Source organism: Crassostrea angulata, chromosome 7 (genome assembly GCF_025612915.1).
Source record: "Crassostrea angulata isolate pt1a10 chromosome 7, ASM2561291v2, whole genome shotgun sequence".
Classification (NCBI taxonomy): Eukaryota; Metazoa; Mollusca; class Bivalvia; order Ostreida; family Ostreidae; genus Magallana; species Magallana angulata.
The window spans coordinates 38,933,960-38,961,259 of NC_069117.1; the positions used below are offsets into that span (position 1 = coordinate 38,933,960).

Below are 27,300 nucleotides of genomic sequence, written 5' to 3' on the forward strand. Positions count from 1 at the left end.
TTTTGTGTTTTGTTTATCTTGATTAGTCATCATATAATTACCAAAAGATAATTACATGTAACTGTTCTGCTAAAACACACATATTTTGAATAACAAAATCAACAGCTTTTTAGTCATAAGTTATTTTCATCAACATAAATTACTAAAAGTTACACTAGTTAAAACCCGTGATTTTGACGCAGATTTTTTATTGGTGCGTAGGTCCGTAGGCAAGTAATGTATTCAAATGATGACATCTTGTTTATGAGAAGTACATCAGGCGTGACATCCCTATATATATAAATCCCCGCGCTGACAACGTATTACGACCAAATACCGTTCTAGTCATGTTACTGAAAGAGGTTATTACTTTTGCATGTGCAATATTCTCTTGTACAACAGGTAAGCAAGGCATTTTATGTAAATATCCGAGCAGAATTTTAGAAAAAAACCATATTTGTAACATTGAATCCTAAATACAACGAAACAATAGGAACAAAACATTTAACTGCAAGGTTAACGTTTAATATGATAATTATTAAATTTGATGATCATAATAATTGTTAAAAATACATTCTGAAAAACGTAAACAATTACAATTTGACAATCAGAACACACAGCTAAACGCTGAATCGATGATTAAACAACTGGCCGATGGTCTTACAAAGAACAAAAATGTTAATCTAGTGTTGTGTGTAAACTGCTATTCATGTTAACTTGACGCAGTATGGTGAATAACTTCTTATGTTAACTTCTTGTACGCGATGAATGTATAAATCAATTCCTCCCTCCTTTTCTTTTGTTCCAAATAAATCCGCAGAATAAATACTGGAAACAAACATATAAAATATACACTATATGGTCTTTCGTTATTCGGTAAAAAAGATGAGAGAGAGAGAGAGAGAGAGAGAGAGAGAGAGAGAGAGAGAGAGAGAGAGAGAGAGAGAGAGAGAGAGAGAAATATTCAAACATAACAAGATACGTAACGAGAGAAAACATGTAAGCGGAAGTTAGTAACAGCGCCTACAGATTATTTATGACCATGTTAACAACTGTTAACTTGTACTGCAAGCCAGCAAGGTGCGCGTTTGTGCCATCAATTCATGTGATTTCTTTTTAGATTTAAATATTATTCATAGAAAATATTTTCAGGTACTTGATAAAGTTATGCAGTAAAGAAATCATTATTATTATCAACTATATGTTCTTCGAATTCTTGTGAAAGTAACACAGCTCAAGGTCGATCCTAGTTTATGAAAAATAATGAATAAAGAATACATTTCTCACCTGTGCGCGTTTTAATTAAATAGCAAAGGCAGTAAATGTTCTTTAAGTCGCGATTTCTGTGCGTCTTATGTATGTAACAACATTCATCTGCCCTCTGAGTCCTTAATTGTGTTTCTCTCTCTCCATGAAAAAGTATTCCAACGTGTAACTCTTGTACATACTAAGTAATGTTTGAAAGACCTACATGTAAATAATGCACAGTTTTTTTGTTAATTGTAGGAGCTACCCAGGTGATCACTGCAGATTATGCAGGTAAGACTCTATCCAAGTCGATCTTATGTAATTCTTTTTTTGAAATGTCACGATTTTGTCACGATATTGTCAGTTTCCACATTTTGAAACTTATTTTGATATTCTAAATCTTTCATTAAATATAGATCGTGATTAAAAAGGCTCGGTGGTCAACAAGTTAAAGTAACAATCAGACCTACCTAAAATTTGACGATATGGCTTGTTTACATATAAATAATTATCACCTAGAGAAAAAAAATCATAAATTTTGACTTTAAAATTTGGGAATTTTCCTATAATTTTACAAGATAGCTCTTCTTCTGAAGGAGATCAATACAGTCTAAAATGGCCACAACCACCGAACCTTCTTAAGATCAATACTGATTTTCATATAAATCAATGACACGTAATTTGAAATGGTTTTAATCACAAAATAAGCATACATCTTTTTTCACAAATGTGATATGTATTTTGCAGAATGCCCTCCAAAGCCTCACTGTTCTAACTCAGGCTCACCCAACTGCCGGGCATCTCTCGTGTACGAAAAAATAGGAACAAACGTGTGTGCCGTCAGATGCGAAACTAAGTGCGACAGCCGGTGCCCGCCTCTACCCCAATGTCCAGAACCCAGAGAAGGCTGCAGCCCAATGTACAAGTACTCTCACATCAGATCAGACAAGGTCTGTCCAACAAGATGTGAACTCAAGTGCGAGTGCCCCGTCCCCCCTACCTGCCCTCCTGCCCCATCGGCAGACTGTGTTACTATAAATAGAAATAAGATTATCGACAACACGGAATGTCCGTTCGGATGCATTCACCAGTGTTGTAAAAAGGAGGTCAAATGTCCCAAGCCAGACCCGGCTAATCCTTATTGTGTCTCCACATACACACAGTACAAGACAATCAATGGAAAGAAGTGTCCAATCAGCTGTTTCTGTGTACCTGATGTTTCAGTCGCCACATTTAAGAAACGATAAAGTACGAACCTCATGAAGGCGGATTTCTCTTGCTGTTGCTGTATTCATTGAAATTATAGGGCTAATATTTAATTGATAAATAAAGAATTGAAATATCTAACTGGATTTTATATTATATTAACGAATAGGAATCGGACCAGACTCTCGCACGAGTCAATTCTCGAGGTAGAAAGTCTGCGGGGAGCGAGACTAAACAGGAATCTGACCAGACTCTAGCACGAGTCAAGTCTCAACAACTCTCGTTGCTGTTGCTTTAAAACGGCCGTTTAGTCCATAGCATCAGATGCTTTGACAGATATCAATATGATTGGAATCGCATCAAAATGAAACACTAAAGTTTTAAAAAGATCATAAATATTTTCAGACGAAATAATATTTCAAATATTTAATATACCTACATGTATATATACATGTTTGACTGTATACATTTAAGGCATTATACGGCAAATGTTGCAAAAGTTTTAGACTTCCATTATTGATATTGTCAATATAAGCATAACTCTTCAAATCTGCCAATATCTGAAATGCATTGTAGTGCAGAGAAGTTCTTAAGTTTATGGCACATTAATCATCTTTTGAATCAAAGGATAAAGCTTCTCCTGTAACCATGCATTGCTCTTAATCCGAGATGGACGTCCCCAAAATATTATCAACACAATACCGATTTTCCGTTTGTCAATCAAATATGTTAGGCTGCATTAACCATACATTGTTTGACAAGTCACGAAAACCGAGATTAAATATTTCCAAGTTTGTTATCTTAAAACACGCCTACTTCGATCCACACTGACTTGCACACCTACTCACTGTAGACTACACGTATTTTCATTGACACACGTAGGCTCCCATCCAACCACAACTACGTCCCTCACAAATAAAAAAAAAATCCAACCCCAAAAACCATACATAGTGTTTCTTGCTGAAACGTACATTTAGTAATTTGGAACCTGCATTGAAACCTCTAAATATTCCTTGCTTATCAAACTTACAAATGAATATTTTAAAACAATTTTGTTTAATAAGCACATTAATAGAAATATTAAACATCAGCGTCCATGGTGCTGAATATGCTGGATAATCTAAAATATCAAGTGAGATTTAGTTAGCCAAAAATTGTTGCAAAATATGCTATTATTAAAGGTTTAACGTACAAGTATGTACTTACATACATGTAACTAATACTAATCCGAATAAGTGTTTAAAGAATAAACATACATTCTATTGCAAAACAATTTAAGAATAATTATGTACTTATCCTGTATGTTTTTATTGATTATTGAGTAACTGAAAGTCTTGTATTAAATCAAAAAATCTAAATCAGCTTTTATAGTCACTTAACTGGCAATATACGTACATTTGTGTAGTAATGGTCAAAGTCGTGCCTTGTAACTTGGTTGTCACCTTCCAACAAATATTTAAGTACATTAATACAAGTAATACTACAAATTGTGAACTGTTGGTGGTAATGTTTTTACGATTATTATTGTCATCATCATACAAACCATTATGATCCATTGCTAAAAAGTTGGCGTAGACAAGTTCATGTTTTTGGAGAAAACCATCCTTGTTGGTGTCAAAATGGTTGAACAGCTCGTGTCTTAAGGGGTTATCGTTGGCATGGGCTGTAAACTCGGCATAGGATAGTTTTGCATCCCCTTAAACGTAGAAAATGATTATAAAGTGTATATGTTCATAATTGCTAAGATTTCGCAATTCACAAATATCTGTATGCCGTATATAAAATTGATCGCTCTAAATAAAATTGATCCCTCGACCATAAAAGGTTTTTGTATTGGCATTGGAAATGACAGCATATTTCCAATCTTAACTACCGTCTGTGTCACGAACATCAAAAACACTGGCTAGCTCTTCTAATTCCAAGAGGCCATCTTTCGGGTGAACATCCAACCTGAGGAAAGCTTGGTCTACCAGCTGAGCAATGTCATGATGGTGTTGACTAAAAGGATGCCACCAAGTAATAAAAAATGTCATCAAGTCTTATATATAAAGAGAGACAATATGAATCACATCTTTATTGTCTAGAAAATTCTTTAACTAATAAGATGAAATTGAGACTTTGTATAATATCAACGTAAAAATAAAACCATTTATTTCAAAACAAAAAATTAACTTACGCCAATACAGAAGAAACGACAAAGGCCAAAATTAAATGTCTCATTGCTAAAACATATGGCAAAAAAGGAATTAATGAATAAACTATTTCTTGAACAGTAGAAAAAAATAAAAAAAATCATTAAGTAGGAACTACGATAGGAATGAATATTACTCAAGTCGTCATGATTATAACAAAGAACTCTTACCAGCTGCTCAGGTTTACACTGCAAAGTTTGCACAGCGACGCTTTTGTTGAAGTTTTATACACTGTCAAAACGGGCAGATAACGCAAAAGTTAGATTACAGAACGATTTAGTGTCTTCCAAAACTCCACTTCACCTCTCTTGTGTATTAGACATGAACACCGGTATAACATTTGCATCATTACGCTATAGGGTTTTACGAAAAAAAATTATTTGACGGAATTTTTTTTTTTTGATCTGAGTTTGTCTCTATAATTTACAAATAAAGATGTACCACATGGTTACATGTAAACAAACATATTGAATTAACAACAATCAACCACATATAGATAATTTCAACGTACCCTCACAGACAAAAATATCTCGTGAGAATTGATAGTTTCTTTGACCAATTTTAAGAATAGGTTACACTCCTTTGAGACAAAGTTGCAAAATAAGCAAGCCTATACTCTTTCCTCAACAGATTGTTGCAGAGTGGACAATATCCACCAACTCCTTTCAGATTTTTTCAGATCTTTATTCTTGAATTCATGTCTGTAGCTACGGAGTTCTAAGTGATAAAAAATGCATTGTTATTCTCTTGTGTGCATAATTTGCATTTTGGATGGAAACTCGGTGGGGAAATCTAATGCTTTACACATAAGATTATTTGTTTTAAAAAAAAATATTTTTTTCATTCCAATTGTACTTTTGTTTTTCTTGAATAATACTCTTACTTTGGAATTCCTTAACTGATCTGCGCAAATTATATGATATTGATCAAGGTAACAAACGATTTGCAAATAGGAATAATAAACGAACAAAAAATAAAAAAAAACAAAAAAAAAATAAAAAAAAAAAAAAAACCAAAAAAAACCACAAAAAAACCCACACACACACATTTGAAGAACAACAACAAAATAAACCACACTAACAAAAAAGAAAGTATTGTTGGGTTCGTATTTACAACTTTCGAAGTCCAGAGGATATTGGGAATGCTCTTTTTTTTTTTACAGAAATAAAACATGTTTAGTGCATGTTTATTTATTGTTCTTTATTTGTTGATACCGTAGTTGTACATAAATAATCTTATGTTTAAATGAGACCAATGGAGGAACATGCGCTCATAGTTAAAAAATATCCTTCTTGTGTTGGCGTTCTCTGTTGTAAACGGTATTTTGACCTGGTAGTTGTTGAATATTATAATTCATTACGTGATTTTTAACCGCAGTTGATTTTTTGAAAACTAAACTCCCGTCACGTTACGTGTAAGATAGCACGTATTCTACTAGCTACGCAACTAACCCCAACCCCCCCCCCCCCCCCCCCCAGGGGAATTTGAGAAGTTTTCTTTTTCTTTTTTTCCTGCATGTCAAGATTTTTTGAATTAATTCCCCCTTCCCCATACTTTCAAAAAAGATGCTACGCGCCTGAATCATAATCGATCTTAATTTTAAATTATACAAAAACTATTTTTTTTTCTCAAACCAATTCTTTTAATTTTCTGAATCGTTTCTGTACCATGCGGGTTTCATAAACCGTGAACTGTAACATATTTTTTGCGCACAAAAATCTAGTAAAATCGACACGACAAATTCCCTCCGCAATTTAAAAGAACATTTATTTAGAAAATATAAACATTAACGCCCATGTTGTTGAAGGTGTTGAATTAACTGCAAAACAAAAAATATATTTAAAATCATGTGAAAGAACAATACTAAGGCTAAAATTTTAACAATGAAACATTTCAGTTTTATTGTTCTGTTTAATGAGCTCTATACCTCACATATAATATGATCAAAATCCTTCATATATACATATGTTTACACTAGTTGAAGCAATAGTTACTTTTTAACTGCCCATCTGGGGGAAGTTTAAATCTTGATATGAATTTCAAGGCAATTAAAAGGATCTACTTTTAAAAGACAATCATCCTTCTACTACAGAGCTTAACTTTAACAGAAGTTTAATAATAAAGTTAATGTGACGGACGAGGCATGTCTTAATTATGAATGAATGTTCAAAACAAAAAGGGCATAGATGGTGTTTGGACAAAACAAAAAGTAATTAATATTTTGATAAAGAGAAAGGTTTTTAAATTTTCTCTCTTTAAAATAAACATTATTTTGATTTAATATATAAAAAACACTTACATTTGAGTAGTAATTGGCAAATTCATTTTTTGTCACTAGCTTGTCACCTATAAGAGAAAGATGGCTGCTTGCTATTTCGTTACATTGATAATTCAGATGAATGAAATTGAAGCTGAACTTATTTTTAAATGTTGATCATGATAACATTTACCGTTAATATCCATTGCACTGAAATTGTTATCTACGAATTCAACCTTCGTCAGAGATCCATCTTTGTTGGTGTCGTAATAGCTGAATAACCAGTGTTGCACAAGGTTATCAATATCAGGGTCTGCAAACTCGGCGTATGTCAGTTTTCTATTTCCTTATAAAGATATCAAGTAACTTTTTTTAATCAACCAAATCAGTTTGTCATGAATTTGTATCGAATTCAACTACAATAAAGTCACTGGATGAAAAAGTAAAACATGTACAAGTACTCTTTATTTTGAAGTCACGGCTACTTTGTGTAAAATCTGATATTATAACGTCTTGTCATTGAACGCCACGTTATAAAAAATCCCAAATTACACCGAGACACCTGACAATTTTTAACAGTTATCTTTGCATAATTCAGACTTTGCATAATTCTGAAAAGTGATATACTAGTATTCAATTACAAGTGCATCATACAAGCGAATAAGACTTTACAATATGTGTGATATAGACATTCAAAATGATTTGAAACAATTTGTTTTAAATACTATCAGTATCCAGGACGTTGAAAAAAGTTGTAAATTCGTTCATATCCAGAAAACCATCTTTAGGGTGAAGATCTATATGAAGAAACTCTTGGTCCACCAGCTGCGCATGCTCAAAATGGTTTTGTCTGAAATCACGACGTGATGTCAATTTACATTATCAATTTTACTTGGATTTGCAAATCCAACAACAAAAAATGTACAAGTGAAATGAAACTCAGTTAAATCTGTATAAATTGCAGTGAATCAAATTTAAATCCGAGATGTCACTTACGCATACATAGAAGAGATGGCTAGGACGAAGATTAAGTGTCTCATTGCTGAAATATTTAAATAGTGTACAAACGTACTGATGTACTATTTTCTGTAACTTTATTGTAGGTGTAAGTGAGATTATATATACGGTCGTACATGAGTCACGATAATACAAAAGTCACGTGATAGAATGTTTTTTTTTATTTCAACATTGTATTAAGAATTCAGTAGCACAAGTTCCAAGATCAACTGTGATCTAACTGCTTTGAATTAGCGAAAAACTTCAAAAACCAACATGCGTTACTTAATAATTTGCTAATTATTTTTATTTATTTCTTTATCATTTTAACACAGCAACATTTTATATATGTTGCTCATAGCTTTCTGACCATATTTATCAATTGTTCATGGTGCTCGACATTTCGTTGCCGAATCCAAAAAGTGGATTTATTTTATATTTTGTCTGAAAACATTTAGTTCTACGTGCACACACGATCCCTGTCTTGTTTTTACATGTCTAATATTATAGATAAAACTTTACAAAGACTGCAAACATTTCAACAAGTCGACCGCTGTCATTTTTTTTTTGTGTTCCGTTCTCTTATCTAAACAACACTAGATATTCTGCGGTATATACGTTTGTAATGTAACACATACTGATCTATATTTTACCTAAAAAAGAATTATAACAAGAATATTTAAACAACTCTGTTACAAATTGTAGTTATGTTTTCATAAATATTTTCCTTTTTAGGTCACCTGAGTCACTATGGTGACGTACATTATTGCAATTAGCCTTCGTCCGTCGTCGAGAGCCGTTCGTTTACAAGTTTACATTATAACCTCTTCTTGAAAACTACAAAGGCCAGTTGTAACTATTTTTGATGTGAAGCATCTCTATGGCAAATAAAATCTTAATTGTGAAACTCATGGCTCCACCACATTAGTAATGATGTCAATGAGGCCCCATGAAATCCATGGCCTCAGGGACAGGGATTTAGGCTACAGGGTTAAACTAATATTGTTATATAGTAATAATGTTTTAAATCTAAGAAAATTTTCTTTCCTTCTCAAATAAAAATTTTGAAAAAAAAATAAATGCATGGTCATGAAGCCTTCTACCTAAATTGTGAAATTCATGACCCCTGGGACAGAGGTTCAGGCCCAGTGCGGGGCCAGTATGACATAGGATCCGATCACAATGGGATCAATTAAGTCAGCTTGGTTTCTTTGTGAAATGCATCTTTAAAGTCTCGATTAGGTCTGGTACGGACAAGAGGTAATAACGCGTGAATTACGTCAGATGTATGAATACTTACCTTAAAAAAGTATTTTAACTATATAAAACAAAACAACCAAAAGAGTTTTTAAAGTTTCTAAATACCGTAGAGATTTTTTTGACGGGACATAAATTTGGCGGATTTTGGCCTATAAGGTATACCATTTATTTTTGCGGATAAATTTAATTTTGGTGAATCCCCTTTTTCTGTATTATGTATACCGACTGGAAATTCATTTTGAACATTCGGAAAAATAAATGTACTCAGGCTTCGTAAGTCGCTTTTAGGAGGCGATACAATTTTATGTAAGATACTGAACACTTGAATATTTTCAACAGAAATAATAGTAATCAAAATATGTTTAAAATTATACCTAATATTCACAATCAATCTTATTATAATTATAAAGGAAATTACCCTTAATCAAATAATTATCTGCACCTGAGTCGATCATGGATCACAGGTCTCATAAAATAACACTATCTAACACCCCTGTAATTGGGATTAATTGCACACCTGAAGTTTCAGGAAAGTGAAATGGTGTTTGAACTTCTTATTTATAGTAAAATTAGTTTTTTTTTATTCACACCAGTTTTGTATTGATTGTGAGAAAAAAAAACATAAGTATCTGAAACACTTTGTGCTTGTTACAACTGACAATTTTTAATGATGGACATAGACTGAAAAATAAGCTCAAAAAGGTAATGTCTACATGTTTACCAACAAAATCTAAAAAGTACTTAATTTTGGTGTTTGTAATTTTGATGGATCTTTATAAATCGCCAAAATAGGCCAAATTTACCAACAAAATCTATAAAGTACTTAATTGAGGTGTTTGTAATTTTGGTGAATCTTTATAAATCGCCAAAATAGGCCAAAACTATATCCCCGTCAAAATGACCAGCTATACGGTAAACACCAAACATAAAATTTATCAGTTCAAGCCAAAACACTTAGTTCAAAATGAAAGGTAAAACTTGAACTGATACTCATCAACATGAAAAAATCACGCATTTAAATTTCAGGGAGTTAAGACATAAACTGCCCCTACACTGTCTTAATTAAAACAAATAAAATGTAAATATATATAAATATGGATATATATATTCACATATCAGGCACGTAGCATCAGGGGGGGCCAGGGGGGGCCTGCCCCCCCCCCCCACTTTTTCTTGCAGCAACAAATTTTTTAAAATTTACATATAAAAAATTGAATTATCATGGTGTTGGCCCCCCCACTTTTTCGGGTGTATGTAAAAAATTGATATGAAAATAAGGAAATGAGGAGTGAAATTGAAGTTATATTACTACGCCAGCCCCCCCCCCCCCCCCCGGATTAGGATTTTTTGGAAAAGTTTAAATTTCCCTTTTTTTTTTTCTTTTTTTTTTGCTTGTCAAGATTTTTTGGATGAGTCTGGCCCCCCCACTTTCAAAAACGATGCTACGTGCCTGCATATCATTGAATATCATTATTCTAGAGTGGTAGCACATACGATCTAAAATCATACTGGCCTCAAAACTTTGAGTGCAGGATCACCGCATTCCTAATGCTGCGGCGAAACTTCCTCATGGGCTGGTCCTCGGCAGGGGTACACAGCAGATGGACACATCCGGGCCTAAATAATGAAAGTCCTTTCAAAACCCCCGATGTCCCCAGAAATAAATTCCACCAAGGGGCTCAGCAAAACGTTTCAAATGTTCATTAGTCTGAACCACTTTGGCATGATGCAAACTGCATTCGGCGAATTAACTGGCCTATTATCACTAATTTTACTCCAACACCATCTCTTAAATACTGTCCAACAGATATAATATCCCTAGCTAATTTCTCACCGTTTGTACTTTCACAGATATCATTTTCACCAATCTGTAAAAACGCCACATCAGAAATTGAGTCAAAATGCAGAATCTCCGCCCTGAAGACACGCTTGCTTAATCTCAACCCGCCTTTTCCTCTAAATGATACTTTAAACACTTTAGGGTCTAAATTCAGATTGTCTGTTTCTGTCTGCATACAATAATCTCTTAATCTTCTGATGTAAGAATGTCCAATCACGCACGCATTTAAAATACTCATTGTTTACATATTGTACCCCAACCGGAACCAGCAGAAATAATCATGCGATATCGCATACAACAAAAAAACTAGAAACTGCGTTTCAAAAACCTACTGTATCAAAACATTACTCGTGCTAACACTCTCATAGATGAAGACAGAATGACCCTACTCTCACTGGTCAGATACTGACCGCATCAAACCACGTGACCGTATCGCTTAATTTGATTGGCTATAAAATTAAATTTGGGGAGAATTACACCATGGAATTTTTAGCAATTACTTAATAGGTCACTGGGAGGTTTTTAAACTAGGAATTTGGGCTAAAAATAGACATGGACAGTGACCACTGCAGGGAAATTACATAATATGGCCAACGACCTCTACAAGGCCTGGGAAATGCAACTTATCTAATCAAACATAAACATGAAAAATACAATAAATCAGCAAATAAAAACAACAAACGTACAAACACCTGTGTCTCAGTGTACAGCACGCTCCACCGACTCTACAAGCCAGGTCAATCAAGCAGATAGCGGTACTCGTGTAACCGTGTCTCGTCAACCACAACCGGTCAGGCACGACCTTGTCACAGATGTTAGTCTTCATTCGGCTGATCTGAACGTTACCTTTGACGACAGCAAAGGCTCCGGAAATTCTACACAAGACATTTTCCGAGGGGTAACTTACAAGAGAAACTCCAGATTTTATCTCTCAGGAATTGATCCCGAATCATCAAAACAAGGCATAATAAACTATGTCGCAAGCAAAGGTGTTAAAATAGCACACATCGTCTTGTTTTCCGGTCGCTCTCATCGGTCGCAATTGGCAGCAAAAATCAACGTACCTCACCAACACGCGCAACGTGTAGAGAGTCGCGGATTCTGGCCTGACGGTATTTCGTGCCGCAGGTGGTACAGCTCTCATGAATGGGAGAATAAATGGCAAAATCGAAGTGACAATGAAAGGTACCACCGACAACCAGAACGGTGGCAAGAGTATGACTAATTTAACGAAGTGCCTATTACTAAATTTGTTTTATGTACTTTCACAATATCACAATTGTACTAAATGTATTATTATCATTTGCTATGGTAGTTATTTTATCATGGAATGTTAGAGGGATTATGTCATCGACTATGAGTTTGTCAAAGCTGTTAGACCAAACTCAATGCGACTTAGCTGTTATTTCTGAACATAAGTTGAAAGACAATGCAACTTGTATAAATTACCTTAATTCTGTACATGAAGATTATTTGAGTTTTGTTAAGGTAGATACAGATGTTAAATTGCCTACCTACCAACATTTTGTTGGCAAAGGTGGGGTGGGTATAATGTTTAAAAGGTCACTACAATATTCAATCAGAGAAATACCATGTTTTAACTCAAATCGGATTGTTGGTGTTGTACTTACATACAACAATGGTGAAGTGCTGTATATTTTTGGTGTATATCTCCCTGCTGATAGTAATGTAGATACTTATATACAAGAGCTTAACCATGTGGAAAGTTTATATTGTCATTATAGATCCTATGGTAATGTTATTATAGCAGGTGATCTCAACGGTAGTATTATAAGTCATCTTAACACAAACGCTTACAAGTCCAAACTGTTGATTGACTTTGTTAGCAAATGCGAATTTTGTATGCCTGGTAGAGATTTTAAAACTTCAGGCGAATTGTTTACATTTGTTCCTAAAAACACAATGCTTGACTACATTTTATTTAACAAATGCATGTTGGATTCACTAGTTACCTATCAGATTTTTCAAGAGGGCTATTTTTGTAACACCTCAGACCATTTGCCTGTATTAGCTTCTTTTAAATCTCAATGTTCACGCCATTGTCTTCAGACATCCACACTAAAATTACCAGCTTGGCATAAAGCAACTGCTGAGGCTATAGATTGCTACAAGGCAACTATGCTACCCGATCTTCGCAGTCTATTAAAATGTGAAATGCACTCAGTTGCCGATTTGAATCATTTTTGTGAACAACTGTGTAACATTATTATCGTAGCTTCACGGCAATGCATCCCCCATTCAGGTTATAACCCTCACACTCGACCAGGATGGACCAAGGAAATTAAGCAACTGCACTCCACCGAACGAAACTTCCGGCGCATATGGGTAGGCGAAGGGAGGCCACGTGGCATGGTCTTTGACTCCTATCGCAACTATAAGCGCGCTAAAAGACGCTTTAGAGATGCGCTCACTAAACAATACGAAGATCACATGCGCAAAGTATATCAAGATCTAGATGAAGCCGCTGAGTGCGATATACGTCTGTTTTGGAAACTTGTGAAAAAACACAAAGTTAAAACTTCCCGCACATACCCAGAAATCATTTCGACAGAGGGCGTATCCTTTCGCGATCCCCTGGGCGTCGCAAGTGCATTTGCGACGTACTATGAAAATATATATACCCCGTCTAAGGATTCGTCATTTGATGAAACCTTTTATGTTCAAACTGAATCTAAATACACGAACATCGAAACCGAATGTACTCAGTCGCATGACGAACTACCTGGTGGCCAAATATCAACCAATGACATATTAGCAGTGTTCAACAAACTCAAACGCCGCAAAGTTCCGGGACCAGACCTTGTTACCTATGAACATCTAATTTTTGGCGGTGACCTTTTGAATATGTGTCTCGTTAAACTCTTTAACGCAATTGTATATATCGGGAAAATCCCAGAATTCTGGAAACGTGGATTCATCGTACCATTATACAAGGGAGGAGACAAACCTAAGACATCTTGCAATAGCTACAGACCAGTTGCCCTGTTGTCATGTTTCCTTAAAGTTTTTGAAAATGTTATCAATTCAAGAATATCAGAGTTTGTTATTGACAGACATTTCCCCTGCGGACAACAGCAGGGTTTTCAAAAGCACCTTGGGTGTTTAACCGCTTCCTTCAATATGCAAGAAACTATATACCATAACGTTGAACAGGGCAGCAATATTTACGTATGCTTTTTAGATATCTCAAAAGCTTTCGATACGGTTTGGAGGCATGGCCTCCTTATCAAATTACGCGAAATGGGTATATCTGGAAAACTTTGGTCAATCATTAATGATTGTCATACAAACACAACCAGTGCAATTGTTGTCAATCAAACCCAATCAGACTGGTTTCCCGTGTCACAAGGTGTACGACAAGGTGGAGTTCTGTCAACCTATTTATATCTTGTGTATATTAACGAACTTGTTGTTAACCTTGAAAAATCCTGTACAAATACTGGTATTTTTAGTATAACCAGCAACTGTCCATCGCTTGCTGATGATATCGCGTGTATTGCAATAACACCTACGGCGTTACAGCGCATGCTTGATGTCTCTTCCGAATATTCCAGGAAGTGGCGTTTTTCCTTCAATGCTCAAAAATCGTGCATTTTACAAGTCCGCTCCAAAGGCTCCAAACTAGATTTTGATTATATATGGAAACTTGGTGATACAATAATTCCATGTGCTGACAACTATAATCACCTAGGCATTATTATCAACAACAAACTTACACTCTCAGATAGGATTATAACAGCTTGTAGAAAAGGACAAAAATCATATTTTGCTCTCAACGATATAGGCTCCAACTATCTTAACCCGCTTACTTTGTCACACCTCTATAAGACGATCGTTCTTCCCACAGTCCTCTACGGTTGTGAATTATGGAGCAATATATCTACCAACGATCTTCAACGCCTAAATGTTTTTCAACATTTTGTTTGCAAAAATGCACAAAATCTTCCGACCAAAACAAGATCCGATATCTGTGAAAGTGTTTTCAACGTTCTACCTATCAAATCGGAAATAGATATCCGCAAACTCTTATTTCTAGGCCGACTCTGTCTCATGGATCACCAGTCTCTTTCAAAGAAGATATTTTCAACACGCCTATTTTCATTCCTGGAGAACATTTCCAATAAACAGCGAGGGTTTATTCCGGATGTCATCAATATTTTGTCCACTTACAGCCTCACTGAATACCTACAAACGTGGCTCCTTGATTGCTCATTTCCACCGAAACAGACTTGGAAAAAGATAGTGAGATCTGCTGTATCTAAGCTACACCAAACAAACCGTAACATTAGAATGATAAATGACAATGATTTTTACCGTTTCAAATCCATTATCCAAAACCAAAACCCAAGTTTCATCTGGTCTATTCCGTCCAACTCATACGAAATCTCTCTTTGTAAATTTATCTGCAAGCTTATAGCTTGCCCTCCGGAACAGACTCCCTTTATCTGCCTACTATGCAACACCATGTTTGTAGACGTTTTTCAACATATCGCTTGTTCCTGTCCCTCTACTAATGACTTACGTACATACTGGTGGGATCAGATCACCAACTCTTTTGATATTCACCTCTCCGCGGACCTGTGTGCCATGACTGAGAATGATATATTCTTCTTTCTTCTAGGTGGGAAATACTTCACATGGTTGTCAGAAAAAGATCTACGTGCAGTTCGTATACTTAATTTCCGTTACATCCGAGACACTGCTGCACGCTATAATCAGACCCTCAAATCTCAACCCAACCGAATGTTAGCAGCATAACCTGTGTACGTGTGTGCCCCGTCCCCCGTGTAGGACCTCCCCCCCCCCCCCCCTTATTATTATTTGTATATATGTAAATACTTATGCTTTGTCTTATAATGATTTTTGTTGCATGTATGTATACTTGTATGTTCTGAAATAATCCTCATATGAGGGAAATAAAGTATGAATGAATGAATGAATGAAAACACATAAATACAATTATTAACATAATTGTTGTTTGAAGTTAACTAATATAGAAAATTATTTCCAATATGATTTAATGTTCGGTCGTGCACTCTTGTCTTTTTGAAAAGTTTTTCGCCAATGTTATAGGCTTAATTTTCCTTGTTGCAAGATTTCAGGTAGGAGATGGTGGTCATTATCATATTTTGGATTTCATTATAATTCAGAATGACGCTTAATCAAACGCAAATGATAATCCTCAACAGATTTGTGTATGGGCTAAGTACTCGAGTGACCGTTAAGGCATGTTGGCTTCTGTTTTGTTTTTAAATAGTATTAATCTAAATTCCAATCAAAGCGAAAACTGTGTTATTTCAGGATTGATTGAATAAGTGTTATATTTCATGTGAACTCAAAAAAACAAACGACAAAGCTACACACTTATTAACAATTTTAACCAACAAAGCCTACTTGACTCTCTCGGTCGATATCAGAAGAGTAGAAATAAATTAAAAACCTGGTTAACAAGTAAAACAAATGATGCGCTATTTCTAACCAAAAAAAAATATTTTGAAAAATTCTTGAAATATCTCGGTTGAATTAAAATAAAACATGTAGAATTTTTTAGGTAGTGATTACTTCCCAAAATACACTCTAAACCGGTTTTACATGATCATGATTTTTCTCTGAATAATTGCTTGATTGTGAAGTTCAGGAACTGGGAACTGTAAGATATTAATTGGACACAAAAAGTCACTAAATATAAATCAACTCAACAAATTCCATACACTTTTTAAAGTAATTTTATTAAGAAAATATAAACATTAACGCCCAAGCTGCGCCTGTTGAAGGTGTTGGATTAGCTACAAGACAAAGTTAAATTTTAATCATGTCAAATAACAAAATTAAGGCCAAAACTTTGAGAAAAGCTAACATTTATTTTTTTACGGACTCTTAACGTCACAAATTGACATTGTAAGATCAACATTTTGAACACATACATATGTTTACGCGATAATTACAAGTACATATACTTATTTTAACTTCCCATCTAGGGGAAGATATTAACTTGATATAAATTTTAGAGTACTTAAAAAGATTCTCTTCTAAAAGACAATTATGCTTCTACAGAAATTAAATTTAACATAGGTTAAATGATTAAGGTAATGAGACGGATGAAGCATACCGTATATTAGTTTTCTTTCCGCGTGTATCCAATTTCCGCTTTTTTCAGGACGATTTGCGAAACGCAGAAAATGAATCAATGTTATTTTGATGCAAAGTTTAGATCTTGCATTAGAGGTCTCTTTCCTCATAAAGTAAGCAGGTAAACAAAAGTACGGTGAACTGTGTTCAGTTAGTTAAGTTAGAGGTAGAATTACGGGATTAAAGGACAAGCGCCAGATAATTGTCAAGTAAGCAAGCCTCGTTGTTTATTAAATAATCCATTGGCAAGCTTATTAAAACGGTCACTTCAGAGGTTAAAACAATCGTGAATTATAAATTCATCATGACTTTGAAATAGTGAAAATTTGATTTGCGTAAATCTAATATACCTTTCTAGGTTCTGATTCGCGGAAAATTGACGGGAAATAACTGATATACGGTATTTTGTTAAAACATTGAAGGCATTTATGTTCCAATGAAAATTATTGTTTGAATAAGATGAATTAATAAGAATATTTCAACTTTGAGAAAGACAAAAATATCTGTATCTTTCTAAAAACCATTTGGTTTGATATGAAAATACACTTACATTTAAGTAGTAATGGGAAAATTCATTTTTTGTAACTTGGTTGTCACCTATACAAGAAAAACAATTGTTAATAAACAGTTCACTTGAATGAAATAAAGGTTAAACTTATTCATACATGTTGATCATGAGTACACCTACCGTTAATATCCATTGCTTTGTAAGTGTTATCTACCAGTTCAACCTTCGTTAGAAATCCATCTGTGTTGGTGTCAAGGTAGTTGAAAACTTCGCGTTGCATAAGATTATCCATATCGGAGTATACCAGTTTTCCATTACCTTATGAATAAATGAAGTGCGTTTAAAAAAAAAAAGCATCAATCAATTCAGTTTGTTATAAAAATTGTCAAATCAAACTATATTAAAGTCATGAAATAAAACCCTCGTATTCACGACTTTTTTTGGTTAACCCCGTATCAGTGAAAGTCAAATCATATAAAATAAAAATCAAAGTAAGACACGAGATTTTACCATTTATCTGTAATTTGCTAAATGCTGCAAATAGAGGATACACGTGCATTTCTCTCTAATGTATAAAATTACAGAATGTGTAAAATGGACGTTCAAAATGGTTCAATACAATAAATTTAAACAATATACCATCTGTATCCCTCTCAGTGAATATAGCTGTTAATTCGTTTTTCTCCAGAACACCATCTTTAGGGTGAAGATCTAGACGTAGAAACGCTTGGTCGGCCACTTGTGTTTGTTCAGGATGGTTTTGTCTGAAATCACAAAATGACATGATTTCAACTTGTGTTATTAATCTTACCAGCAATATACATGCAAGTAAAGGTTAGTCAACTAAAAAAGTTTGCAATTTTAATACTTATTTACAAGGTATTAATGAAAGGAATCGTAATTGAAAGCATACAAAATGCAGTAAAATATTTCAAAAAGTTTAAATCTAAGATGTCACTTACGCAAACACAGAAGAGATGACTAGGACGAAGATTAAGTGCTTCATAGCTGAAATATTTGTTTAAAAAAAAAAAAAAGTTTTATTTCTTGCTGAATAGTTCTATAATGGATATTCTTTCACAGAACTGTACTTACCTACCGATGTTCCTTTTCCTGTACCTTTACTGTAGGTTTTGATGGGGTTATATATACTGTCAAATATGAGAAGTGATAAGGCAAAAGCCGCAAGATAGAACGGTTTTTATTTCAACATTGTATTAAAGCGTGTCTATGCAGAATTCGCGAACAGAAAGTCCAGATAAACTTTAATCTATTTAACGTAAAATTGCCAAAGCCAACATGTGTTACATAATGCTTTGTTGATCATAAAGACCCCGTTTAGTGTTTAATACTATTTCATTTATTTTTAATGCAAGGAATAGAACGTTTTTGTTTTAAATGTAACTCATAGTCATAGATACTTAAAATTTGCGCCTTTTTTTTCTTAAGCTTTTCGTTGCGGATTTTTAAGTTGGCATATGAAAAAATTGATTTATCATGGAGTTGCCCCCCTTACACACACATTTTAGGGAGAAAGTAAAAATGAAAATGAAAATAAGGAAATACGAGTAAAATTGAAGGTATTCATGTAGGTTAAGTACGCCTCGCTACCCAAGTAAGCCTTTCTCCCTTTTTTGTTGCTTGTCAAGATTATCTGCATGAAGCTAAGCGGAAGCTAAGATTGTAATTGCTGACATAGAACTTCTGAAATGTAGACTTAAATCGACACTGTTGATATTCTTGTTTTATCAACTTGTTTTTAGTAGCTTGCCTTCTTTTTTTTTTTAGAAATTGTACATACGTCTACATGTAGCATGACCTTGCGTATCGAAACATTTGAGGAAAAAATCCACATTGAATTTGCTCCGCTCCTTGTTGTAATATATTTCCAGTTGTATAATTTTTTATTGAAAAAAAACATGCTAATCAGATCATTTCTATTTTCATTGTCATTGTGTTTAAAAATGATCAAGAAAGCAAACGATTTGCCGATTATAAAAAGGGAAACAGTTTTGAAGGGATCGAATCCGAACCTAAGAACAAAGGTTTATCACTTCATCTTTTCTATTTATTGAAACCCCGCCAAAAAAAACCTGTAATTACTTATGACGCCATATAAATTTGGACGTCATAGCTGAAATAATGGGAAGTTTGTGTTACGTCACAATAACAAAGTCTTGAAGGGACCAAAGCCGAACCTATAAACAAAGGTTTTTCACTACATCCTCTTTCTGTATTAAAACCAAGCGAACAAAAAAAGACCTGAAATCAATTATAAAGTCATATAAATGTTAATGTCATGGCTGAAATAATGGGTAGTTGCTGTTGCGTCACAATTAAAATATTTGAGTTATATCCCAGTGACCGGAAACCTTACCTTACATCCTATCCTTTAAGTGATATTTATTAAATCGTGTAACGTGAACTGCAATGTGCTCTTAACACATTTTAAATGTATTATCTTTTTATTTTCTAAACAAATTCTTCATTCAACTTGTTAGCAAATCCTGGGTAAAAAGGGATGTGTTCTGATTTTAAAAACAGAGATTTGTTGTTATTAATACTAAAAATGTTAACGTTTAATGCTCAAAAATGATACTTACTTTTCATGATATTTTATGATGGTATTTTTGGAAGATCTATCGTCCACTATACCATGTATTTGCCCTTAAATGGTCTGTGGATAGTTAAAATCAATGTTTCACTTTAACTATTCTCTTGTATTAATATATTTCAAATTGTACCTATTTTTTTAAATTAAAGAATTAATTTGTTTAATTTGAGTATATTTTGTTCTCTTCTAACACTTGCTGGTGTCACATCAATTTTGAAGCCTTTAGCTCAATTATTTGATTAATGATGAGCAACACAAAATTGGCGCGTCTTAAAGCAAAACCAAAAAGGTATTGGCTGCGCCGCGTAGAAATAAACAGCATGTGCTACATGAGAAAATAGTTGGTTTTAAAATGTTAAAAAGGGTAGAAATTGGATATGATAATATATATTCATATATATATATATACACTTTGAATATTATGAAGTGATAATTTTTGAGGGGCGTTGTCAAATATATCCTCTAAGAATGTCTCCTTCTTCCTTAACCCCAACAATCCAGGAAATCCAGCGATTTTAAAAATCTGTTCTTGGTTTTTGCGAATTTCCTGAAGATTCAGAGAAAATGTAATAAACTGTGCACAACTTCTTAGAGAAGAAAGACTCTAAGAGCAGCAGTAACTGCCCTAAAAAGGGTGGACTGCAACTAACCTATGTCGTCTCCAGTGCATAATTGTATTTTCCGGTAGCTAGAAATCTAAGTGTTTCTAAATGTTTTCTTCATTGGAGTAACTGCGCAATTTCTGTCTTAACCACTAGACTAGTTCTTTTTCAATCAATCCCTTTAAAAAAATGATACTGGCTAAATCTGTTCGGTGCTGGTGTAACGAAGAATATTGACCCGAGTTGAAAATTGACCCGGGTGTCATTATTCCACGTTGAATATTGAGACCAAAGGTGTTGAATAAAGACCCTAATCCGTTGAAAATTGACCCGCATCGTGGAATTTTGATCATGAAACCGGTTCAAAATTCAACAGCAAAGAAGCACAAATTAACGAATCAATTTTATAACTTGAGTTTATTTAATTAAAAATTATCAATTTTTATATATTTATTCTTTAGATATACATGTTCACATGTTTCAACGGGGGGGGGGGGGGGGGGTTAAATTGAGACTTAAATAATTATTTTGAATTTTGAATTTACATAGTATCCCTTTAAATATGTACATGTAATAACTATTTTATTCATAATAAACTTTTCGCGTATAATTGCTGTGTGTGATATCTATATATTTTTAAAGAAATATATGTTTTTAATAATACATGTATTAGTATACATGGTTACACGTTAAAATATTCAATTCAGTAAAACTCTTTTTTTAATTTGCTGGAAAAGTGTACAAATGTAAATAATTTTTAAAAAATTACAATACGTCATATTATTTAATTTTGGTTTTACGTTCACCCAGTAAATTGAAACTTTGATATTGTTCATTGTAAATTTTCTGAGTGGATGTAAATAAAAAAAATTACAGTATGTCATATTGAGATTTTTGTGTTTGCACCCACTCAGTTTGTTAAAACTGTGACTGTCTGAATTTTGTATTCACACCCATCCAGCCAATAACAGTTTACAAAATGAAGGTATTCTAACATGATTGTACTCTTTCATGAACAATGCTGTAGTAACTATACCTTGAAAGCCGAATTTTGGTGTTTTATTTGTTCCGTTAGAATAACTTTTGATGTAACTAAATATCATCAAATCGCTAATTTTTCTAGGCATTAACAATTCTGCTTCATGGAATCTGTAGCAAGTTAGCAACCTAATTTTTGTACAGGATGACAATAGAATTTTGCTTTAAAGTTTCTAAATTGCTTTGATCACAAAAATTTATCATAAATTTACTAACAGTAATTGTTTTCGTCAATGAATTGGTAAATTGCATTTTGTGAATAGAAATAAGTAGTAGAAGATCATACAGCAGCGTTGGAGTAGATGATTGACCTTCCTATCACAGCCACCTACATTATTAATTTAATTTAAACGTGTTTAATGTGTATATTATGTGTATATAAGACATGATGTACTTGAATATTAAATAATTATCTGAATATTTATCATGTATGATTGTATGACATATTGTTGGTAGACATGTTCACTCACACCTATATTAACAAACATATCACCTTCATTTATACCTGCAGAGATACAAACATAAGAATGAGATTTTCATGATCCAGCCCATTTGAAAAGAACAGTAAATAAAAGGGAACTATATATTAAGTAAATATACAGGTATAATACTTAAATTTAAACAGTGTACCTTAATAGAATCAAAAACGCTTTGGAGATCTAATATAAGTATAAACATGGGGAACAGTTTTACAATTTTATCTATATGAAAAATCAGAACTACCACAAAGTATATAGTTCATATAAAATGGTACACTGATGTCAAAAAGTTGTTTAAAAAGTTCGTCTTTTTGTTGAGTGTATCTTGGATATCCAGGGGAAAAATCACATTTCCTTCAGATTCAGACCCACAGTATAAACATCGACTCACATCAGAAAAAAAATCCTTAAATAAGTAAGCTTTACTAGCTTTATTCCGTAATTGACGTAAAATAATATTTCCTATTGTCTTAACTGAAAGGTTTGTAAACTCTAGGTATATTTTGTTTTTTAAAGTTTTGACTTAATAGAAAGATAAAGTTGATGAAATTTTCTTTATTCCATAATTTACATGTAGACGGAGCAAAGCTATTGTAATAAGTATATAGTGGTATATAGTAAAAAAGCTAATTCGATCTATGATTATATGCATGTTCAGTAAGAAAATATGATTGAATTCAATCTAACATATCTTATGGTGCTAAACCATTTATATTCTTGTAGAATATAATTAGTTTATGGTTATCCCTTCGAGATTGCAAGGTTTCCAAATTAAGCTCACTATATAAAATAATTTTAGAAGAATTAACTCTGATCCCTGTCACTGTCCTGGTTGCTTCAATTTGTACATGTTTAAGCAATTCGGATTTTTCCTTGATACAGCTGCTCCAAACAACATATCTATCAGTTGTATACTTTTCGCATACCTTTTTAATGTATATACCATTAATATAATTAGATCAACCATCCTCCGACTGTATATTTAGATGCAAACCTACTTTTTTTTTAAAATTGATAACATTTTTGCTGTAGAGGGTATATGTTTTTAATTTTGAGAAAATATATTACGTCAGTTGCCTGTGTTTCTAATTTACAGGTAAATAATAGAATTGAAAACTCAAAATAATAGAAATAAATTGCATTTTTAAGAAGAACCATGACTGTATATGCAGAAAATTGGATGGTGCTTCAATAAAGTTAATCAGACAAGTTTATGAAAAATCATTTTTAAGTCGTAGAAAATTATAAACATGTGTAAATATGTATATGCTGTATATATACGTATAAAAAAAAACCCAGTATATATGAAAATTGTTGAATTGCCTTAAAAGTGACGGACAATATGTTTGTTAGATGTATTTATCAGAGATTGTGACAAGTTTAAACTTTAAATTCTGTCACATGAGGGAATAAAAACCATGGCATCTATGTCAAAAAATATTCTAGCCCTACCCGCCTGCTCCATTCCGAAGCAAACGGTCATCTTCTTAGCTTTTATACATAGTATTGTAATAATAAATGGGTATCATATTTTCAATCTAAAAACTAAATGATTAATTGGACATATCAGCCGAAAAGAAATTAGCCACGTCCGCATATGTATCGGACAGTATGTACATTTTAAAACTGAAACTTTCAAATATGTGCATGATTGTACATTTAAACCGTGTAGAGTAAGTTACAGTTCAGATCAAAACTCTGAGGTTTGGGTCAATTCTCAACAGGATCAATTTTCAACGGGTCGAGGACATCAGAGTTTAGAAAAATCTTTCTCATACCGTTGAAAAATGACCCCGGGTATAAATTTCACGATTTTGGTCTCAATTTTCAACGTTGAAAAATGACCCCCCGGGTCAATATTCAACGTTGAAAAATGACCCCCGGGTCAATTTTCAACCCGGGTCAATATTCTTCGTTACACCTGCATCAAATTCTATGTTGTTGAATGCAATAAAAAAAAGTCTAAGGCGAACTTGCGACTTTCCGAAGGAGGGAGTGCGAAGTTGCAAAGGCAAAATGGCGATAGTAGAATCACCCCTTCGCCTTCGCATTTTCGCCTTCGCATCTTCGTGTTTCGCATTTTCGCACCTTTGCCTTTTCGCTCCTTTGCCTTTTCCCTTTGAACTTTCGACTACGCACCACTGCACTCTTGCACCTTCGCTATTAAGGACACACGAGACGTTTCTCACTTTAAAATAAATTTCCTTGATATATTATTCCTTATTTATTCGCATTTGAACATGCTAATACCCAAAAATTCAGGGTACATTACCAAGCTTTTTTTTGGAGTTGCAACATTTTTATTGTTCCATATAATAGCAGGCGTTTTGCCATCGAATTCTTAATATTCATAGTATTTATTTTCTATTGAAACTATTTTCCAATACAGAAATATCATATCTAACAAAAAATTTAATTTTTAAATTAAGAAGTTCAGGTCTTCACTTTGCGGAGGTAGAAAAAATTGAGAATAATGAACGTTAGGTCATATTTGACGTTAAATGTACATGTGGAAGTGTGAAAGCCGAAGTGATCCATTCAGACCGCCATAACTTTTAAAGATAAATTTATAATGATTTTTTTTGTCGAAGAACTTCGCTACATTATTTATTTGCTCTCATTGACAGAAAATCGATAACTGCTTTAACTTATTTTAATGAAATGGTATCTGCCTTTTTTGCGTTACTATGTTTCAGTTGTACATTTTTTCTATTCAAAGATTTTGTTATTTTCTTTGTATAGGTTCTTTTTCCCATTCCAAATGATGCAGTCATATCAGTCAATAAATCATTGTTTAAAAAAAAATAATCGGAATATAAAAAGAACTAGACGAAAGGTCTTCCGTTTGAGTGTACCATAGTAAACAATAGGGATAGTTGTTCTTTTCTATCATTTCTTAACACTTCATCAAATTCCATTGAACCGTCTATTGAAATTTCAAAAGATTTATACTTAAATTATACTTAAAAATGTCGCTATTATTGTGATTTTTTGATAAAACTAAAATGGAAATAAGTAAAATCTATCATTTCAAATATAAAATTATAAATCTTAACACAATTGAGGAAGAAAAAATTTTCGGCACTCGGGGACTAACCGAGTCGACAGGGCACAAGTCCACCACTTTAACAACTATGCTACGCGGACTCTGGCTTTATGACTTTGGAGCCAAAAATCTCGAGAATGCGAGGATCAATTTTCAAACAAATTTCGTATTCCGAAGTTTTGAAAACGTTGCTATCGAAAAAATAGCAAAAAAGTAAGAAAAAATGAAAAATTAAGGTTTTTCATTTCCTTCCTGTGACGACCAGAAGAGACGGCCGACATTCGGATATTCAAAAGACACTGCGGCTAAAGACTCTCCAACATCTCTGAAAGTTTGAAATTTCTATCTTTAACGCTTTTGGAGAAAAATTGTGAACAAGCAAAAAAAAAAAAAAATCTTAAATATCTCGGGATCAGAAGTGACGACCAAAATGTTGATCAATTAATTTCTTACAAATTGTATGCTGAATAAGATCTGTAGGTTTTGTGATAATCGGCTGAAGCTTTTTTGAGAAAACGTTAAAAAAAAAATAATAGGGGAAAATAGGGTCGTCCGTTTAAAACGGAGGACCTTAATGATTGAACAACTGTAATACAAAGAGCAGCAATGTTGTCATGAATATTTCCTCTTTTTAAACCGTATTGATTTTAATTGAATCATAACGAAAAGATAGTTTAAATAAGTCTAGCATTTCATGTAAAAGGTGAAATTAAAAAATGACAACACCAGACATTTATAGAACAGATTTGACAAATAAAGCTTTTTCGACTCTCTAGCTCGAGGCCGTGATACGATATATTAAAAGATCTCGAACAACCTTAGGCGAATTTAAATGAAAGCTACTAATTTCTTAGGTCTTCTGATTTCTTCCCAAATAAATTTCAAACTGATTCCACATGATCTTGTTTTTTTTATCTAACAAAGAATTATTTATTTTCTTAATAATTGGTATATTATAGATTTCATGCATTGTGAACAACAAGATATTGATTGCACACAAAGAGTCGCTAGTATAAATCAACTCAACAAATTCCCTGGTTTATTTTATATTTATATAAAATATATAAACATTAACAAGCAGCGGCTGTTGAAGGTGTTGAATTTTATACAAAAATGATAAATTTAAATCATGTGAAAGAACAAAATTAAGACTTGAATATTGAGGATGACACAATTCAACACTATTGTTTTGTTTCATGCGCTCTGAATGTAATATAGAAAACATTGCACCCATCTTGGAGAATCTAAAACTTGATATGAATTTCAAGGGACCTAAAATGATCTTCATTTAGAGAGACAGCTATACTTCTAAGGAAAATAAATTTACCAGAAGTTAAATGATAAAGGTAATGAAACGTTAGAAGGATAATTTATGAATGAATGTTAAAACATTAATGGCATCTATTTTCTATTGATCACTAGTGTTTCAATAAAATTAATTTAATTATTTTTATTTTGAGAAAGGCAATGTTCTTTATATCTTTCTAACAACCATTTGGTACAATGTATGAAAATACACGTACATTTAAGTAGTAATGGGTAAATTCATTTTTTGTAACTTGGTTGTCACCTGTAAAAGAAAGACAATTACTAACAAATGTGTTTCATTTGAATTGAATGAAATTGAAACATAACACATTCTAAATTTTGATCATGAATACACCTACCGTTCACATCCATTGCATCTACCAATTCAATCTTCGTCAGAAATCCATCTTTGTTGGTGTCAAAGGAGTCGAATAACTGATGTCGCTGGAGATTATCAATAGCATGGGCTGCAAACTCAGCGTATGTCAGTTTCCCATTGCCTTATGACTAAATTTCAGCTTCAGATATGAATTACGTTCAAATTATACTATAGTAAGGTCATGGGGTAAAATAAGTT

General features: G+C 33.3%; 4 protein-coding genes across 6 annotated transcripts; 1 reads left to right on the plus strand and 3 right to left on the minus strand.

Moving 5' to 3' along the window:
• Nucleotides 1-258: 258 nt before the first annotated feature.
• On the plus strand, nucleotides 259-2,574 carry LOC128191784 (uncharacterized). The gene is made up of 3 exons (XM_052864082.1): nucleotides 259-381; nucleotides 1,486-1,518; nucleotides 1,975-2,574. The coding sequence occupies exons 1-3, from the start codon at nucleotides 327-329 to the stop codon at nucleotides 2,472-2,474; spliced, it is 588 nt and encodes a 195-aa protein (XP_052720042.1). The 5' UTR covers nucleotides 259-326; the 3' UTR covers nucleotides 2,475-2,574.
• On the minus strand, nucleotides 698-5,494 carry LOC128191790 (uncharacterized). 2 transcript variants are annotated; one of them, XM_052864088.1, is made up of 5 exons: nucleotides 4,610-5,494; nucleotides 4,307-4,431; nucleotides 3,977-4,129; nucleotides 3,829-3,875; nucleotides 698-807 (listed from the first exon to the last, which is right to left on the minus strand). In XM_052864088.1, the coding sequence occupies exons 1-5, from the start codon at nucleotides 4,651-4,653 to the stop codon at nucleotides 757-759; spliced, it is 420 nt and encodes a 139-aa protein (XP_052720048.1). In that variant the 5' UTR covers nucleotides 4,654-5,494; the 3' UTR covers nucleotides 698-756. The 2 variants fall into 2 exon arrangements, with proteins under 2 accessions (XP_052720048.1, XP_052720049.1); XM_052864089.1 differs by lacking the exon at nucleotides 698-807 and adding an exon at nucleotides 3,473-3,553 and having other exon boundaries at nucleotides 4,610-5,479.
• Nucleotides 5,495-6,374: 880 nt separating this feature from the next.
• On the minus strand, nucleotides 6,375-7,988 carry LOC128191792 (uncharacterized). Of its 2 annotated transcripts, none has more exons than XM_052864092.1 (5): nucleotides 7,879-7,988; nucleotides 7,608-7,732; nucleotides 7,076-7,228; nucleotides 6,925-6,971; nucleotides 6,375-6,444 (listed from the first exon to the last, which is right to left on the minus strand). In XM_052864092.1, the coding sequence occupies exons 1-5, from the start codon at nucleotides 7,920-7,922 to the stop codon at nucleotides 6,412-6,414; spliced, it is 402 nt and encodes a 133-aa protein (XP_052720052.1). In that variant the 5' UTR covers nucleotides 7,923-7,988; the 3' UTR covers nucleotides 6,375-6,411. The 2 variants fall into 2 exon arrangements, with proteins under 2 accessions (XP_052720052.1, XP_052720053.1); XM_052864093.1 differs by having other exon boundaries at nucleotides 7,885-7,982.
• Nucleotides 7,989-16,707: 8,719 nt separating this feature from the next.
• On the minus strand, nucleotides 16,708-18,837 carry LOC128191793 (uncharacterized). The gene is made up of 6 exons (XM_052864094.1): nucleotides 18,732-18,837; nucleotides 18,599-18,644; nucleotides 18,276-18,400; nucleotides 17,817-17,954; nucleotides 17,679-17,725; nucleotides 16,708-16,785 (listed from the first exon to the last, which is right to left on the minus strand). Exons 2-6 carry the CDS (start codon nucleotides 18,640-18,642, stop codon nucleotides 16,747-16,749), a joined length of 393 nt encoding a protein of 130 aa, XP_052720054.1. The 5' UTR covers nucleotides 18,643-18,644; nucleotides 18,732-18,837; the 3' UTR covers nucleotides 16,708-16,746.
• Nucleotides 18,838-27,300: the final 8,463 nt, after the last annotated feature.

Excerpts from the sequence above, each read along its gene's own strand:
- LOC128191793 (XM_052864094.1), bottom strand. The coding sequence starts at position 18,642 with ATGAAGCACTTAATCTTCGTCCTAGTCATCTCTTCTGTGTTTGC. Across the intron at positions 18,401-18,598 it reads GTCATCTCTTCTGTGTTTGC|ACAAAACCATCCTGAACAAA; the intron begins GTAAGTGACATC and ends TTGTGATTTCAG. Across the intron at positions 16,786-17,678 it reads TTTCCCATTACTACTTAAAT|CTAATCCAACACCTTCAACA; the intron begins GTAAGTGTATTT and ends TTTGTCTTGTAG.
- LOC128191784 (XM_052864082.1), top strand. The coding sequence starts at position 327 with ATGTTACTGAAAGAGGTTATTACTTTTGCATGTGCAATATTCTCTTGT. Across the intron at positions 382-1,485 it reads AATATTCTCTTGTACAACAG|GAGCTACCCAGGTGATCACT; the intron begins GTAAGCAAGGCA and ends TGTTAATTGTAG. Across the intron at positions 1,519-1,974 it reads GATCACTGCAGATTATGCAG|AATGCCCTCCAAAGCCTCAC; the intron begins GTAAGACTCTAT and ends TGTATTTTGCAG.
- LOC128191792 (XM_052864092.1), bottom strand. The coding sequence starts at position 7,922 with ATGAGACACTTAATCTTCGTCCTAGCCATCTCTTCTATGTATGC. Across the intron at positions 7,733-7,878 it reads GCCATCTCTTCTATGTATGC|ACAAAACCATTTTGAGCATG; the intron begins GTAAGTGACATC and ends TCGTGATTTCAG. Across the intron at positions 6,445-6,924 it reads TTGCCAATTACTACTCAAAT|TTAATTCAACACCTTCAACA; the intron begins GTAAGTGTTTTT and ends TTTGTTTTGCAG.
- LOC128191790 (XM_052864088.1), bottom strand. The coding sequence starts at position 4,653 with ATGAGACATTTAATTTTGGCCTTTGTCGTTTCTTCTGTATTGGC. Across the intron at positions 4,432-4,609 it reads GTCGTTTCTTCTGTATTGGC|TCAACACCATCATGACATTG; the intron begins GTAAGTTAATTT and ends GCATCCTTTTAG. Across the intron at positions 4,130-4,306 it reads TGATGTTCGTGACACAGACG|GGGATGCAAAACTATCCTAT; the intron begins GTAGTTAAGATT and ends TCTACGTTTAAG.